At 37.0% G+C, this 19103-nt stretch overlaps 1 protein-coding gene across 1 annotated transcript in view; it reads right to left on the reverse strand.

The window, feature by feature from the left end:
* The window catches only part of LOC146005193 (uncharacterized), a 46934-nt gene extending 32175 nt beyond the window's left edge, over positions 1 to 14759 (reverse strand). The window contains exons 1-3 of the mRNA XM_083144235.1: positions 14571 to 14759; positions 5398 to 5518; positions 2508 to 2598 (exon numbers count right to left, since the gene is read on the reverse strand). Coding sequence (XP_083000361.1) covers positions 2508 to 2598; positions 5398 to 5518; positions 14571 to 14587 — 229 coding nt within the window. The 5' untranslated portion in view covers positions 14588 to 14759. The remainder of the gene's footprint in view (positions 1 to 2507; positions 2599 to 5397; positions 5519 to 14570) is intronic.
* Positions 14760 to 19103: the final 4344 nt, after the last annotated feature.

A 19103-nucleotide genomic window follows, 5' to 3' on the forward strand; every position in this document is an offset into this window, starting at 1 on the left:
CCAGAGATAAAAAACATCTCACATACCACAGTGTTGAGTGTGTTGCAGAAGTTTAGAGTGACAGGATCCGTGCACAACAGAGAACAGCGAGGAAGCAGCAACAGCAATCGTGTGGCATCCTTAGTCAAGAGCACGAAATGCGGTACCCGACGTTGGCATCAGCGTCAGGAGTCAGTCAGAGATCCAAACTCGTGATGGTGCATTCAAACAAGTAGCACCCCTAAAAAATTCAAATGCAGCAGAACCCACTGAGTGGCCACCTAGTTCACTGGACCTTATGCTCCCTAAAGACTTTCAACTTTGAAGCCATCTTAAAGCCATGGTTTATCAAGATAAATGACAATGATCTCCGACATCTTCCAGCACCAGATCCAGAAAACGTGTGACTCTGTGGACCCTGCAGTGTTATTGCGTATTCATGAGGAAATGTCTTGCATTTTGTGTGGCACAGAATGGGCAACACATAGAGCACATCTTATAGGATGCCCAATGCAAACTTCAAAAGTCAAATATCCTCACCAAAGTTAAGGGGAAAATAACTGCATATTCTTGTTTCTGAGAAATTGCACATCTTAAATGATGTGCCACATGACCCCTTCCCATTTGAAAATCTGGACGTAATTCCAAAATGGTGGCTTTCAAGATAGCCGCCATAATGCATACTGGCCCAATCTGGTGTGACCCCACCCCCATTACCCACATCCAAAGTTTTATCATCCAATGTCAAGCAGTTTTCAAATTAAAAGGGTGGTGCTGGACTTTTGCCTCACCCTGTATATTAATTAGATATAATAGAAATAAAACACCAGTGGAGGCATGCAAGTAAAACAAACATACAAGTCTGACAACTTCAAATTTTCTGGCAATTTCTATAAATATGGAAAAGTTGGTTTACAGGTGGTAAACCAGATGACATGGGAGAATATGCCACTGGCAAGCACCCATGCTTTAACTATTTTTACCCATTAATTCTACTATTTATTCACAAGTAACACATTCTTACATCATTCATGAATTTCTTTTTTCAATCTATTAAATCTGATGGAACTTGCTGTTACTCAAAACATGAATAATATTGACACAAACGACATTTAGCAACTGAAATAAAATATTACTGAATTAAGATTATCGTCATCAATCTAGCTTAACGAAATGGTCAGTAACACATCAAACCAGATATTGTCATGTAAAAATTTAGATAAAAATGCAATCTTCACCAAGACTTGAGCCTGGTTCTAGTACCTTGTTGAGCATGAATGCATGTTTTGTTTCAATTTTCACATACTACATCTCTTGTGTGTGTGTACCAACAAAGCAAATATTTAACAACAAAATTTTTTACCAAGTTTGGCTAATCTCACAATGTTTCTTGGGCATTGTTACATGTACTTCCAGATAAAGTTTAGTTCTGCTTTTCAAATAATTCTAGGTAGCCACTCTAGGACCATGATAAAATTCAAGTACAATTTCTGATTTTAAAAAGCGAACGTTCAAAAATTCAAGGGTTCAAGCAGATGTTTTCTCTATTTCAAGCTTACATATTATCACCTCTCACCACCGCCAAACACACAAAGGCAAATATATTAACAATACAAAGGGTCTGTGTGATTCCAATGTATCCAAAAATTCTAATTGAGTTCAGTTGAACGGCATATATTTATTTTAAGGTGCGGAGTTTACATTTGCCATTTCGCATACTCACATTACAAGTAGATTTGATTTGATTTGATTTTGATTTTAAAATTTTGGGTGCGTCAGCACTAAGGCTATTTTGCACCCATCACATTATATGGGGTCCAGCCCCTTATCGTTACACATAACAACTCTAACGTTGCATAACTAAAATCATAAAATCTTTTTACTTTCGTGAAAAGCTGAGGCTGTAAAGGAGCACTCAGCACAAACAAGGACAAAACACAGGACAACACAAGCAAAATTATACTGGCCATGGGACCAGTCGCCAGACCCTCGTTAGTCTGCAGTCCAGGGTGTACTACATGGAAGTGAGGTTGACTATTGGGTGCACTAGGTGGAAGGAGCACCCCTTACACCCTGCACTACAAGTAGAAATATATCTATAAACGAAAGACACAATTTTACGGAATATAGTAATGTACAAGAAATTGTTAATTGTATAACAATTTTAAATTTACCTCACTAACTTCAAGGTATTTTATCTTGCAATGATCTTCCCTATGCCAGATAGATTGTTCTGAAAAGAACACTAACAAAGCAAATGAGTTGAGAGAATATATTTTCATTTTCCAAGGAGTTTTCTATTATTTTCCTTCCTCGATAAAAGTAAAAGCTAAACTGTGAAATACTTGCCTCAGAGCATTAATAGATATGTATGAATTCAATGGGATTTGGATTAATAAAAGTTGCAATTTTTCACGTCTACAGAGAAAAATTCAAGCAGAATCCATGCATAATTTAATTCCTGGAATTTAAGGAATTCCCAGTGAGTAGCCACCCTGAATACACATGTACTAAATTATGAAGCTTACCAGTGTAGCCTGGCACCATTGGAGGTTTATAGACAGAGTTGTCATATGGATTCCTTGTGGGAGCCATGTGCATGTATTTCCGTAATGGGCCCTGAAACAGACATCTAATTATTGACACAATAGTTCATTTAGAGGAACATCATCATGTTAGATTGATTTTAAATGCAAATTCAGTATTCTGGAAATATACTACTATCGAATACTACTAAGAATCTCTAGAAATGTTACACCAATTGTAACTTGCTCAATATATATCAGGTTCTATCAGTACCTGCAGAACCGATGGTGAAGTTGTAAAGTGCAATGAAAGATTTTACAAACTAAAGAGATACATTTTCATATTCAGCATATAAATTCTCCTTTTGAAAACTTAATATATAGAGGCATGCATATTTCGTTTTTGACGAAAACACGAAATGTGGAATAACACATTCTAATTTTAATTTTTCATGTTTCTGAAAGATGCGAGGTGCATTTTCCTACACTGTTTTGTCACAAAATAATGTAAAATGAACTGCAAAATGTGAAATAGACTCAAACACGAAATTTGGAGATAAATACCGACATGACACTTTCTGAAGTCAGAATTATCCTGTGAGTTATGCAATTCATGAAAATTTGAGTAATTATGCTGTAAATATTTGAGAAGCAAAAATGGATCCCTTTATGCAGGAATAAACTTAATATTCTGGTAACAACACAAATGTGTTATTAGAAGGGATATGTTTATTTTGTGTAGTAAGTGCAGTTTTTAAATCAAATTTAGGATTATATTCACATTTTTAGAACCAAAATGTCATTTTGATACTACTTTGTCACCACTATAACAGCGAAATTTTATTTTATTTACAGCTTTTGAACCAGAAATTGACTCAGTTTTTGTACCAAAATGTTTTATTTACCAAAAATATGTGCCTCTAATTATGAAACATCATTGACAATCTAATAAAATAACCATTCATTAAGCAAAGGGTACCTATTTGTTTGTTGACTGTCAAACAAATGTTTTTGACCAATAAAGAATATAACTCAAATTTAGCAATGCATGCAATAACCAGTCTAATGTATGTAGTGGTCCAAAGTAGGGTTTGAGACACAGAGTCTGAGACCAATGTAAGGACAACAAAAATTGCTACCTTACAGTTTTTATGAAATCATCACAGTGTACGAAAGATATATTTCATTAATTGTTCTTACATATCATTGGGTCATTCTCATAGTTGAATTTTATTATTTTTTGTGTAAAAACTTACATACTAAACTCTGATGAAAGTTATGAAACCAAATTCATGTGGTCCTTTTCTTTTCAGTTCTGCCAGGGGCAAAGTGGGTAAAGGAGTATCAATACCACTGATTTATATGCTTTTTAACAAAAAATCTTCAGAAGTTTTGTGAATAAAAACTGAAGAACTAAATATCTCAGTTTAATCGCTTAAAGAGGACACAATTAACCCCTTGATGAAAAATTAAAACCCTTAAAATATTTGGACAATTTTAATGTTCTGTAAATAAAAGTAAAACTCGAATTTATATCTATCGTGCATTTAACCTTGCTGTAGTGTTCAAATTTTGCTTATGTTTGTAGTGTTTGGGTCATATTGACCCAACATATTTCTTAATTCTCTAAAGAAATATGGCAACATTTGCTTTTCATAGCTTTCATTTTGTATTGTTTTTATTTTTGTTTCATGTTTTTTCTTGTTTCGTAATTTTATTAGTAATAATAATACATTTATATATATGCATTAAAACCCACTATAAACATGGAGTAGTTTTGTGCAAAAATTAATACAACAATTATAAAGGTAAAGATAAAAGTAAAGTGTTCCCCTGTGCATAGCACCACGCCATGAAGGCGTATAGGGGGTGTGGGGGTAACGCCCCACACTTTCTTGATCCGGTCGTGAGTGAGGGTGATGTGATCAGCATCACGCCCCTGACCGCCTTTACCCCCCAGGGTTTCCCCCAGGTACCCATGTTATTCGACGCTGGGTGGGCGCCGGGGCCACTTCCACCGTTAGAAAAGTTCCCGGATTTGAACCGGCCGGGGATCGAACCCGGGACCTTGAGCATGGTAGTCAGACGCGTTACCGACTGAGCCACCGCGGCCACCAATACAACAATTATATACATATAAAATATATATATAACATATATATACACAACAGCAGGGTTAATTATGTGTATGTATATGTATGTATGTATGTATGTATGTATGTGTGTGTGTATATATATATATATATATATATATATATATATATATATATATATATATATATATATATATATATATATATATAGGATAAAAGCAAGGAGGGCCATATATATATATATATATATATATATATATATATATATATATATATATATATATATATATATATATATATATATATATATATATATACATAAAAATATACATAAAATACATAAAAAAGAGCTTCAGAACATGAATTTTAAATAATTCAGAGAAAAAAAAATGGGTTTGTACCAGAGGGGTTGGTGCAAAATTTCAGACCAACTTATATACATATATATATATTATATATATATATATAATTTTATGCTGCTTTTCTGGCACTTTTGGCTAATCCCAATGACGATAATGAGAAATAATTGTTAGGCAAAATTAATGAAGGAACACTCACCAATGCCCATACCAGGACTGAATTTTTTTTTAAAAAAAATGGGCATAAATGGGTTACATTTAGTTTTCATTATACATGACTCTAATGGCAAAGTAATTCATTACTTTTGGAAGGAAAGTAACTTGTAGCATTACATTTTTTAGCAGGTTTTCCAACTCTGGTCTAATCTGTCCTTTGTGAATAAAAATGAAATTTCAAAGTAATGAAAGATCACAAAATATTGATAATATCAACCAACTTACCCTGTAATAGGCCCTTGTTGGATCGTAACATACTCGACCTCCTGGTACTACAATTGTTTGAGTGGGAGATTGATGATGACCACTACTTCCTCCGTGAGCCTCCCCGCTGCATGCACAACCTCTGTGTAAAAAAAAAAACACATAATCAATCATTTACTACATTTGCAACATAATCATTTCACTTATCACAAAACTTAGAAAGTGTAGGACATACCAGGTGCAGTAGAATATGACACCAATTATAAAATTCTGAATTAGCCAAAGATATTAACAAGTGGCTCAGGTGTAAAACTTGCAAAGCCCCAAACTGCAGTGTAGCTTATGGATTGACCTAATGAGTCTGTATGGTTCTACCTGTTGCCGGCTACTGAATGGGCTTTGTTCAAGGTTGTGCAACAACAGTACACTATGAAGCAACCTTCGGACCCTCATCCCAAGAAGGAGAATGTTCTGAGAATTAACTTAACACTAGAAATGAAACAGTTAGGAGAGTGTTGAGTGCAAATCGATTTGAAGAAATTCTATGAAATAATCTAAGAAAAACACAACAACTTGGTAACAGTTTCATACATCGGAGACACATTTCTTCATTTTTACAGAAGAAACTACTTAAGGAAATCAGTTTCTCTAAGGTTTCCAACGTTAGTCAAGGTATTTTCTTTCATCATGGAATCTATTTGACCGGGAAATCATGTATTTTTCAATAGAAATATCTCACCGACGCACAATTGCCATTGCTTTCCTACGTGAACCAGATGCTCCATACGTTGGATGATGTAACACCCTGTCAGTGTTTCCAACCCACCTTTTTTTAACTATGCTTGCCTAACCTAACCAAACCTAACCTTATCGGAATGGTTCGTGGGGCTATCCGTCAGCTACCCATGCATAATGTACAATTTGCATACGTGACGAACACGATAGTAGGTATTTTTTCAGTGAAGAAGGTTGGAAACACTGATATTCGAAAACAAAAGAAGCGATATAATTTGCAAAGTAAGGGATATCGCACCATTATGTGTGTTCAGTAGAACTTAGAAAAATGAGTTATTTTAGTAGAAAAAGTGTTTGTTTTCGTGTAAAAAGCATAATGGCACCTTGAATTATGTTCTGCAATACACAATTGGTAAGTACGAACCATGCGAAACACAAAATATCCGATTTTAATGTGTCTCCGATCTATGAAACTGGTACCAAAAAACTTAACTGTTATCTCGGAATTTACTGAGAGAGAGAAATTTAAAAAATTATATTCCTAAGACCAATCCATGATTCCATGCTATTCATTATGCCAGTGGCGAAGATATAGTACAAGCAATGCAAGTACTGCTTGCGCTCTTAAAATATTATATAATGCACTTAATGTTGAGTGCCTTATTTAATTTCTATCGCACTTGATTTTGCGAAATTTTACAGGCTCCACAAACTCTCTCGGCAGCCCTTTTAAAATGCCATTTATTTCCTAGAAAAACTAGGCCAATGGGCTGCATAATTTATTTACCCCCTCCCCTTTTTGGAGTAGCTAGCCTAGCTAGTTGCTAGCCTTCTTCTTACCACACTACGCCTCTGATTAATGCTGTAGTTGCAAACAGTTTTTGAGGGAAAAGTCCATTTGTTTCAGTTACACAGCATGGTGATTGAACCTAAAATTTGACTATTTGACTGATTTCAGCATTTATCAGGGATCAACTAGTGAATAAGCTCAACAGGTCAGTATTGGTGTTGGGGGATCTGTAGTGAAAGTGTCTTTCTACAAATTTCCTAAAGCCATAAATAGAGATGTTTTGCCTTATCACATAGTATTTGTAATAAACCTTTCCATGTCCTTACATTTGCTGGAAGAGTTGAAAGAACTAAGTGTTAAGTGTACAGGAATTGTTCCATTGATTTCCAGAAGAATGCTGAATGTTGGAAGTTTATACAGGGTGTCCGGCTTAAAAGTATAATAAAAGAAAAAATAATAACTTGAGAAGTAATTGAGATATTTATTGGCGGTTTTCTTCTACAAGTATGCTAACTCAAAATGTTTTTTACATACCTAATACACCTCGATATGTGCACCATTAGTGGGGCGACAGACATCTAATCTGTATTCCACTTCTCTCCAAGTGTTTTGCAGCATTGCAGGCGTAACATTAGCGATAGCTGCATGAATGCGATGGTGTAGATCTCGTAGATCACAAACTGGTGTCTGGTACACTTGATTCTTGATAAACCCCCACAGAAAAAAATCAAGTGGCGTAATGTCTGGGCTTCTAGGGGGCCAAGCAATCCATGGACTACCTCTCCCAATCCAGCGATCTGGGAACTCATGATCCACGAAATCCCTCACAATGTTCGCAAAATGGCATGGTGCGCCATCTTGTTGAAAGATCACTTCACGAGGAAGTTGTGGCACAACATACAGCTCCAACATGTCGATGTACGTTCTTGCATTAACTGTAGGCTCCGCGAAGAAGAATGGGCCTATAACCCTGTCCTTCAACAATCCACACCACACAGTCACTTTCGGAGAGTCACGTTCCCACTCCATCACTACGTGGGGGGGTTCACTTCCCCATATGCGGCAATTGTGCGTGTTTACCTTGCCGGAAGTGTGAAATGTAGCCTCGTCCGAGAAACAGATGAAATCGAGGAATGCCTCGTTTTCATCAATTTTTGCCAGAATTGTTTCCGCGAAGTTCTTCCATCGTGGCCTGTCCTCGGGCTTGATTTTGTGACGAAGCTGCATTTTGTACGCCCGTAGGTGCAACCTTTTATGGACGACATCGTGTACTGTCGAACGAGGTAACTGTAACTGCCTACTTGCTTGTCGGATTGACTTACGAGGGCTCTGCTGGAAGGAGGCTCGGATTAATTCAACAGTAGCCTCTGGAACTGCGTGCTTGGCATGGCGGCCCGACATCGAAAGCAAACTTCCAGTTTCACGAAGCTGCTTGTCCCACTTCTTGATTGAAATGTAACTAGAAACATCGTCGGTTGGTCGCAGTCCATATTCAAGCCGAAAACGACGTTGCACCAGTGTAACAGACTTTAATTCCACGAGAGAAAGCACACAGAACACCTTCTGCTGTGGAGTCCACATGGCTACTGACGCGCGCGTTTACGTGAACAAAGCAGTTACGTGCAGTTACGCGCATGCGCACGCGGTACCAACTGCCACAAGCATACGTAAAAAAAACATTTTGAGTTAACATACTTGTAGAAGGAAACCGCCAATAAATATCTCAATTACGTCTCAAGTTATTAATTTTTATTTTATTATACTTTTAAGCCGGACACGTTGTATTTTCTGTTGGAAAGGAATATGTCATTGTGTGCCAATGGAATGACAATAAAGTTGTTACCCTTGCATCCAATTCTTCTCCTGCTCACCCTGTATAAAATGCAAACTGATGGTCTCTGAAGGAGAAAAAGAAAATTACTTACTATTACGGTTGAGCCGATACCAGTGGTTGATTGATTTTCTTTATTTTACTTCGCTTCTTGTGCCACTTTTGTCTAATTTGCAAAGATGGGGATAAGTGATGATATGATGAAACTGATGAATGGACATTCACAAACATCCATGCCCCAGCCAGGATTTGAATCCGGGACCCCTGGAGTCATAGCACAATGTGTTAACCACTCTGCCATGGGGGCCGGCAATTTACAACGTGTGATTGTGTTTGTGAGTAAAGTCTGAATCACACGGAACTGGATTTTCAGTAGATGATGCTGGACTGGCTACAGATCTCCTAGTTTTCGCCTCACACAATACTTGTTACCATACTTGTCGTGTTGGTATTGAAAAGTACCTGTTAGATTTTATTTACCGATACCTTTTTGGCATTTGGATCTCTCGCAGGATCTAATTATCATGGAAGTTATGTAAAATTCAAGGTTTCCATTGATTTTACACCAATATTGCAATAGTCCCGCACCATTGCCGTTCGGTGTAAGGTGCAAGCTTTGGCCTCTGCCTACAGGATGTGTGCAGGTTCGAGTCTCCTGGCAGAAGCGTAACAACTTTCCTTGAGATTTCAACCTGTATATTCGACCGGTGGCCATACTATCGTGGGTGGAAACCTACAAATGAGTAGTGTAATCTGGTCATGGAAAACTACAACAATCGCTGACCACACATCACCCCATAACTGGTTAGATGATCACCAACCTTAGATGGGAGTGAGGCTGGCAGTTGATAGGTAGGCACTGGCCCTCATGGGGTGTTACATCACAGAAATTTAATTATGTGAAAAATTTTCATTTTAATATTTTGAGGTAATTTTGGAATGTTTTAAAGAAAAAAAATGCTGATAATATTAATTATCATGAACAACTATTATAGTTGTTAATACCTTCAAGCATCGGTATTGGTATCAGTGGCAATCGGGAAGAGTATTGGTATTGGTTCACAGTGGTACGGGCTTAGCCCCACTACAACAAATGTGTGGGTGTAATACAAGGTGGACCAGAACATAGTGCAACACAGAGAAGAAATGGTGATGTTCAAGTTTGAAATAAGTTTGCATAACTCATGGCAGCTTCACAAGGCTGGGCACGGAAACTTAGGCCATGTTAGTTTCATTTGTGGAGTGGACTTTACATGCAGTGCACAATTCAAGAGACATGCATTACCAAGATATTTTTCTCATCAGACATGAAGATGATGTGCATTATGCCACTCAAATACAAATAAGAAGTGCAACACAGGTAATGTTGATATACATAACAAATGTTTCATTCCTTCATTCTGAGTAAAGAAACTTTGTAAATTGTGAACATACTTGTAGAAATATTTTGCTATTTCGAATATTTAGCCTATAATATAGCAGACTGCATAACAATACAAAAAGCAGTAAATAGTTATCTCCCAAATGTAATACAACATGTGTCAGCCGAGTTGCATTCTTCTTTGTTACCAAGAATGCAAGTAAAATGTAGTTTCACCTCAGCCAATAACATACATCACTAAACTCAATATACTTTTACTTTAAATGTTTTGTATTACATTCAATAAAACAAGTTTCAAAGGAGCATTCTAAATATGAAGTTTGTTAGATAGGTACCAAATAAATAAAATTAAGAGTGACTGGAATGAGTTCCATGATCAAAATACCATGAGTTTCTTTGTTTGTACAAAATAAACTCATCTTTGTCCACTGGTTAGATTTTGCACCATGCCATATTTGTACAACTGATACGTTGTGGTTAGAAATACTTGAGATCGTTCTACAAATGTTTCATATACATTATGCACTGTAAGGATTTCCAAAATTTAAACAAAAAAAACTGGGCATACATGAGTTACATGTTATGTTTTTTCTTATAACTAAACATTTCTAGACTCATCTCTTGGGTTAAAGTTCAATTATATAATTCTGAATTAATCATTGTAGACAGGCATTTTATGTTTGGTAACACATACTTCAGTTTTAGTGTGTTTTTTGTAGAAGGATTTTCCCTTCTGTATATTCTTATGTGGTTCTTTGATTGCGAGCAGTCATTCGTTTATCATCTTCATCTTGGATATGGTCTGCTGCTGCCATTTACGTGGGGTCGAAGAGATAGTACATCATAAAATGCTTTTGTTGTTAGGGTAGGCAGGTGAGGGCTCTTAACATTAATACATCATGTCTAAATGATGGAGAGGTTGTCTTGGGATATCAATCAGGTGATTTCCGAATAGGCTTCCAAGAGCTAACACAACTCTCATCTTCATACACTGAAAACCTCTCCGCAGTCATCAGCCGCATTCTTTTGAAGCACAACATTAAGACTACCCACAAACTGCCACCAAAAGTCAGAAGCAGACCTCAAAATCCTAAAGACGACCTAGGACAGAAGACACCCGGGGTTTACCATATCAACTGTTCCTGCGGTAAAGCCTACATTGGACAAACGATGAGGACAATCGAACAACGCTGCAAAGAACATGCCAGCTACATCAATCATTTTCACCTCAAAAGATCAGGATTAGTAGAATATTCCATCCAGGAGGGTCACAGAATCGACTTCAAGATCAACGAATCATCCAATTACTGGGACTGAATCATCAAAGAAGCACTTCCCATACAAATGGAAAAGAAAAACCTGAACAGGGACACAGGACCGTCTGGTTAGCAATAGTCAACAGGGAGCTTGGATGTCATAAAGACGGCACCTGATTGGCCCGCCACCTACACCTGACCACTTCCACACCAAATACATACATATAACCTTACCCTGACATCTCTCTGCACTTCAATACTTGAAAATGAGAGTGACTTTAGCCTCGAAAGCTCGGAAGACTTTCTGGAAATCAGCTGGTTGATATCCCGAGAAAACCACTTCATCATTTGCTGCCAGGAAAGCTTCAAGAATTATTTCATGTCCAAATGCTCTAATTGTTATGTTAGGTTGGTCAGGTTTACGGCATTCCAGCACCGCGTACGTGACATTCACACATAAAATTTAAGGATCTAGAGATTTGATTGAATTGAAACATTCATAATTTGATAGAATGTGTAGCCTGAATGCATGAAAAGAATTAATGAAAATGTGTTACACGTGATGCTTGAACAATGAAGCAAAGTTTGACTTCATTTGCCTTATGCTAATATGGTGAAATATGCAAATTATATGCATCCACAAACATTTAAACCCTAATACAATTTACAAAAATGTTGATTTCCAGATTAATTGATTTTGTTAATTTATATATGGAATATGACCACTTTCCATGGAACGTCCCTTTAGAGCTCTTAGCATTAAAATAACGGAGTGACTATTTTACCAGATTTTAAACTACATGTGCATGATCTACAACCTGGCCTGCTACATGGAGATGTGTGTATTCTTTAGTTGCTGATGTGTACAAAACTTACGTCGGTGTGCAATTATTTTCGTGCAGCAGACAAGTACTTTCTCTCTGTATGCCATGGAGTTGGGAAAATACCACACAGTGTTCTGATATGAACTGGTGCTGCTAATATGTCACATGAGTATGAAGGGGTATTACGTTCTTCAATACTTTAATTGCTAGGTTTGGCAGGTCAGGTTTAGGGCTATTCTATTAGCATTAAAATTACTTCGGTAAATACTTCCCAATGCCTGATCGTCATTTCCAGTCTTCAGCACTTTCTACTATTCTCACTACCTGGTGAGAGTAGTAGTCACAATCATCTTTAATTTAAAATAACTTCTTAACAGTAAGTTCAACACTGCCAATGAATATACAAATCAGATGAAAAGCAATGTTATGGTATGATTCATTAACTATTTTGCTAGTTAAAATAGCCACATACGCTCTTCTTAGCACCTGGTGAAAATAGCCCCACATACTAGTTTGAGCTATTTTCACCACCTAGTGAAAATAGCCATAATGCTATTCTCGATAAGACTCTACTTTACATCCTTTTCCTAAGGAATAAGTGTCATAGGCTATATCGTTAGAAAGGTTATTGTATAAGGAATTCAACAACGTAAATCCCAAAGCGAGGAAAAATTACCTGGAGGAGGAAATCGATAAAAACCGATGTTGTCCGGAGATGCGTAATTGAACGTACTGAGGAAATGTTTCGATCATGAAGCACCTATTTAGGGGTGAAATGAGTGTTACTGGAACCTAACCTAACAGGTCTAACCTAACCTCGTCCCCGTGAATGGTTCGTGGGGCTACCCGTGCACAGTTTTTGGAGCTGACGTGAATGATTTGTGGGGCTACCCGTGCATGGTTTTTGGAGCTAACGTGTATGGTTTTTGGGGCTATCGTGAACAGAAAGTGTAAAAAGAAAAAGATACTTACCCCAAGAGATGCCGGCTGCCTGCAAGCACGGTTTTGAATGATGCATTAAATTATTACTAGGGATAAACGTATTTTACACTATCTACAAGTTTTTGGAACCTGTTCTTCTACATGCACAACGCACCGCGAACGCAAAGAAGCAATCACCACGCAGAACGCAAATGAGCAAAGCACACACATTCACAACATGGACACAAAGACGAGCCCGCAGTGTTGTTAACTCCCATCGGTTACCACCAAAAGGCAATAAGGACGTAAAGTAGAGTCTAGCAATATTCTCACCACCTGGTGAAAATAGTCATGGCCTTAAAATAATATCCCTAAGTGCTCACAACACCTGATCGAATAATATCTGGTCTCGAGCAAAAAAAAAAAATGTATCACTTTCTTCTTTTGTATCTATCATCTCGAATGTACCTCATAAAATCTTGGTACAATATTCTGACATGTTTTCTCTGATTTCTTCTCAATTCCCAGAAATGTGCAATCTTTCACTTTTCTACTAAATCATACAACATTCAGAACTCAAGCCCTTTCATTTAACTCTCATGTAAAACCTACCAATAATCATTTACAAGCGTGGCTAAATACCTTACAGACACGTTAGGGTTCTATCACAAAATAATAAATTTATTGAACATGGACGCTTGAAACTCTCCAAATGAAAAAAAAATTAAACACAAATACTGCTTGTTAAAAATAGCATTGTTTCAATATTTTTTTTCTCCTACAGACTTATGTATGCAGAGGTTGGCAATGCATAGATGCAGAATAAATCAATCATTCTTTCATGAATTAAAAATTGAGCCTACTAACATGCATTTTTGATCACGCTTTTCTGAAAAATAACTTGAAACAATTTTTTTGCAATTGCATTGGTTTGGTAGCACCAGCCAGCATAGGACGCAAAGAAATGAATCCAGGTTATCTTACACCATAAAGTTTGAGAAATTATATTAAAGATGATTCCATTATAAGTAAACTCTTGTTATTTCTTTTAGTTCCAGAATGGAAGTGAACGAACAAAAATAATCATAATAACTTGCCATTCACATAATGTTTGGGTGTTATCATCGTTAATTATTCGGTATGTATGTGCAACGATACGTTTCAAACTTTTAATTAAAACTGAGGGCTATCACTTTCGATACATGAATAATAACTATATTTTCGAACTTACTTTGTTGCATCATACCGTGTCGAGATGGACTCGTATTAAATTACAAATTTATCATCGTTAATTATTCGGTATGTATGTGCAACGATATGTTTCAAACTTTTAATTAAAACTGAGAGCTATCACTTTCGATACATGAATAATAACTATATTTTCGAACTTACTTTGTTGCATCATACCGTGTAGAGATGGACTCGTATTAAATTACAAATTTAATTTAAAACTCACCTGCCTGCGCTACCCATGGTTTCTCAGTTGGTTTTTAAAAGAAAATTTGGAGCCGAAATTGGAAGGGAATTAAATAAATTTAAAAAATCATTAAAGAATTTGAACCAAAAAGGGAAATAGCTGCAATTTGCAGCCAAAGTTAGAGCCAGGCCATGAAATGTTATAGTTGCTAGGCAACTAATTCGTCATTTGTTACCCGTTGGTAGTACCGTAATCGCTTGTTTATACAGCATTTTTCGTCCAAGAACATGGGCGTCTGGAAAATGAATGTGAACCTAAACATTATACAGGGTGTTTCTAAAGGTCGTTTACAACGCTTGGGAGGTGATTCCTCACACGAAAACAAGCAAAAAGTGTGAGTTCCATTTTTATGACTAAAGCCCCTATCACACGGAACTGGATTTCTAGTTGGAATGCCCTAGTTGGCGATGAACTGACTTTCTGGCACACGGAACTGGATTTCTAGTAGGAACGCTCTAGTTGACGCTGGACTGGCTACCCATTTGCTAGTTTTCGCCTCACACGGTACTTGTTACACCGTACTTGTCGATAGTCTTTCGTTCCCATAATGGCGGCCGCGCGAGATGTAAACAACGTATAACTTCACACTTTTAAAATACGATAACTATTCAACCGAGATGAATATCGCTTCGTATTAAATGGTTTTAGGTAGAGAAGAACGGCGCTGATAAAATACATACTTTACAACGTTTACTATACAAGTATGGAAGAATATTTTAGCTTTTTCAATTGTAAACATGCCTTTCGTGCTGTATGCACTCGGAAACCACAGACAAAAAAGGCTACTTCGCAAACTCACAGATTATCTTTACATGGCGAAACTTTGCTCTGATTGGCTGTTCCACAGAATCTAGTCGAAGAAGTTAGTAGCAATTAGAACATGTCCTATTCCTCAAAACCAGTCAAGCAGTCAGCCAGGCGGCCATAATTTCTATCTAGAAAGTCAGTTCATCGCCAACTAGGGCATTCCAACTAGAAATCCAGTTCCGTGTGATAGGGGCTTTAATCATGGCCGCCTGGCTGACTGCTTGACTGGTTTTGAAGAATAGGACATGTTCTAATTGCTACTAACTTCTTCGACTAGATTCTGTGGAACAGCCAATCAGAGCAAAGTTTGACCATGTGAAGATATTCTGAGAGTTTGTAAAGTAGCCTTTTTTTGTCTGTGGCTTCCGAGTGCATACAACACGAAAGGCATGTTTACAATTGAAAAAGCTAAAATATTCTTCCATACGTGTATAGTAAACGTTGTAAAGTATGTATTTTATCAGCGCCGTTCTTCTCTACTAAAACCATTTAATGAGATGCGATATTCCTCTCGGTTGAATAGTTATCGTATTTTAAAAGTGTGAAGTGATACGTTGTTTACATTTCGCGCGGCCGCCATTATGGGAACAAAAGACTATCGACAAGTACGGTATAACAAGTACCGTGTGAGGCGAAAACTAGCAAATGAGTAGCTAGTCCAGCGTCAACTAGAGCATTCCAACTAGAAATCTAGTTCCGTGTGATAGGGGCTTTAGGCTGCGTTACATACCCTTTCCATGCATTGTTCTTGCTGGAAATCCCCAATTCCTTTGAGGACTCCATTGCGCATGCGTGCAGTGAACTTTTCATAGTGACTTTCGGACTGAGCACATACGATTCCTTCATGATTCCCTTGAAACCGCCTCTCTATCTGTGATAGTATTCGTCCCAGTTAGGTCTGACGTTCACTTTGTCACCTTTTGCGAGGCTTCTATCTCGGAAACGAAGCCTCAGTCGTAAAAATGGAAGTCTCACTTTTTGCTTGTTTTCGTGTGAGGAAACACCTCCCAAGCTTTGTAAACGACCGTTAGAAACACCCTGTATATTTCACACATAATTTTATTTCAATCACAGTAATTTATGTTAATTATTATAAATTCGTTGAAGAAACATGATAATTTCAGACTGAAATAGTGTTTTTTGAGAGGGCATCACTATTTTGGAGGAAAATATATGTCCTTTGCCCCCCCCCTGGAAAAAAAATACCTTGCTTGCCCCTCCCTGGAAAAAATCCTGCAAACGTCCATGTCCAAGAGACTGTACGATTGACATTCAATTGACATCTGGCGGCGCCAGATCTAGTGGTGCTGAGGGACGAGGAATAAAACTTTGTGGGGTGCGATGTTGAAAATAAAGGAAACATCAAACATGTATGCATGCTTTAGCCATTACATCAAATACCAATCAACTTTAATAGGTTTCTATGAAAATATGACAGTGAAACTGAAGACTACTGATGACTTGCTTCATTAAAATGTAGTGAAGAAAAAATGAAGTATTTTAAGATCGATGGGGGCGGGGGTTGCATATCCTATTTAATTGAATTATCTCACTTCGTTCTTTGCGGTACCTCTATGTGGTTGCAGATAAATTGCTCATGCATTCAAAATTAATAAATTATGTGCAGTAGTTTTGAATCTGATGTAAGAAGTCATGTTCGTATGTAACAGTCTCTGAACCACAAAAAGGGGAAGGAAAGGGTGGAAGGAGAACATGGTGCCATGGAAGTTGTAATTCTTCTAATATTGTCAATCACAGTGGTGGCTGCTGGTCTGGCTCTTCTTCTAAACAGCTCTGTAAGCAGCGTACGAAATCCCCGGGGATAGGGAGAATCCCCCCAGCAAAGACCTTGTCCTGAAATTCCTTCCCCCCATCAAACTTTTCCGGAGGGAGAGTTTTTGTTCTAACAACAAACATAAACAATTAGTTTGGGGGCCGAATATATTTTACTGGAATAATATCGAAACATACACAAAGAACGGACAACAAAGAGTTTCATCTCTAATGACACTGAACCCAGCAATCTCCAGAACACAGAAATTATTCCGATTTGTTATCTCTTCTCAATTTCTCATCGCCTTTTGTCAGCTACTGCAAAGTAGCTATATAAATATGTTAATAAACATGTATTAGCATTAGATGTGCATTTTATGTAGGAAACTATTATATCTTAATGTCTCTTAATATTTTACCCCTTCCCCTTAGTCACGCAAATCATTGTTCATAACATTAGTACTTAGTATTATAGTATATTCAAATCTTCAATTTGTAATGAAATTATGAATGAAGGACAGACGATGTAATATGTTGTACGATTTTATAATATAATTTGATTATTTAATAATTGACATATGTTATTTAAGGGTATATATTCGCGATTAAAATTATCCGATGTGCCATCTGGTGAGATTTTCAGGAACACACAACACAATGGCTTCGCCGTGTTGAAGCCATTCAATGCATGGGGAAGATGCAAAAAAGTAGCGAATACTGTTCAGTTTTTTTGCTCTAAATCGTTTTGTGGTTCAGGACAAGTGAAAAGCCTACATGTGTTTCCACCCCGTGGAATCAACAAAATGAAATGTTTAAATAAATCAGAGAAAACAGAACTGATTGACAAGATTGGCATAACTGAAATGCGGCAAGGAAATTACGAAGAATGTACGAGTCTGTTCACTCTATTTTCCGAAATAATATTTCGGAAAAATGATTTTATTGCCATGAAAGTAAGTTTTAAATTGTTCTTTATGAATATAACATTATTTTTCGAAAACAATGTATTATGTATGTAATTTGGAACAGGTGCAAGTCCATTAACTGCAAAGATGAAAATAGTTTGAGAATTAATTAATGTCCGTAATCATAAAGGTAAGTCAGGAAAACATAGTTGACATGCTAATGTTGCTGTTTCATTCAGTATGGCAATTTTCAGTGAAGACTGAAAATAGCCTCAATGAAATTGTTGTTATTGTTATTATTATTATCATTATCCGGTATTGTTATTAAACCAGCCTGCCTCTTTGGGGAAAAAACTGCAACAGCATGTTTTCATTTATTTCCTCCCAAGCTTTGCAATACAGGTGAATTGCTTTATTTTCAAATCATTTCTGAGAGCCCCAGTTAGGCAGTTACAACCGAGGTGCAGTGCAGATGAAACAGCACCGCTCTGAAAAACCAATGCGTATACATTAGTTTCGTGTGCGTTTCCCGTGTTATTTTTATTATCATAATTAAATGCTTCACTATCAACACAGCTTCACCTTCGTTATAGTTCCTGGAATTGACATCGCATTCGCAATATTTAAATATAACGCGTAATTTAAACATTTCTTGCATACCAGCAATGACAGCACGCTGCTATTCGCGATTAAAATTAACCGATATGCCATCTGCCGGGATTTTCAGGAAGTACCCTAAGTAGGATACGTTGTGTTGAAGTCGTTTAAATCATGGGGAGGGAATGTGCGAGAGAGTAAGGTCTACTGTTCAGGTTTTTTTTTGCTCTAAATCGTTTTATGGGTCAGAACAAATTAAAAGTTTTCATGTGTTTCCAACCCTTGGAATCAACAAAATGAAATTTGTTAATAAATCAGGGAAAACGTAATTGACAGAAGATTGGTATGGGGGATATAACACTGTCAGTCGGCAAGGAAATAACGAAGAATGCACGAGTTTGCTTACTTTATTTTTCGAGAGGTAAATATA

Source organism: Lepisma saccharinum, chromosome 23 (genome assembly GCF_977018435.1).
Source record: "Lepisma saccharinum chromosome 23, izLepSacc3.1, whole genome shotgun sequence".
In the NCBI taxonomy this organism is placed as follows: Eukaryota; Metazoa; Arthropoda; class Insecta; order Zygentoma; family Lepismatidae; genus Lepisma; species Lepisma saccharinum.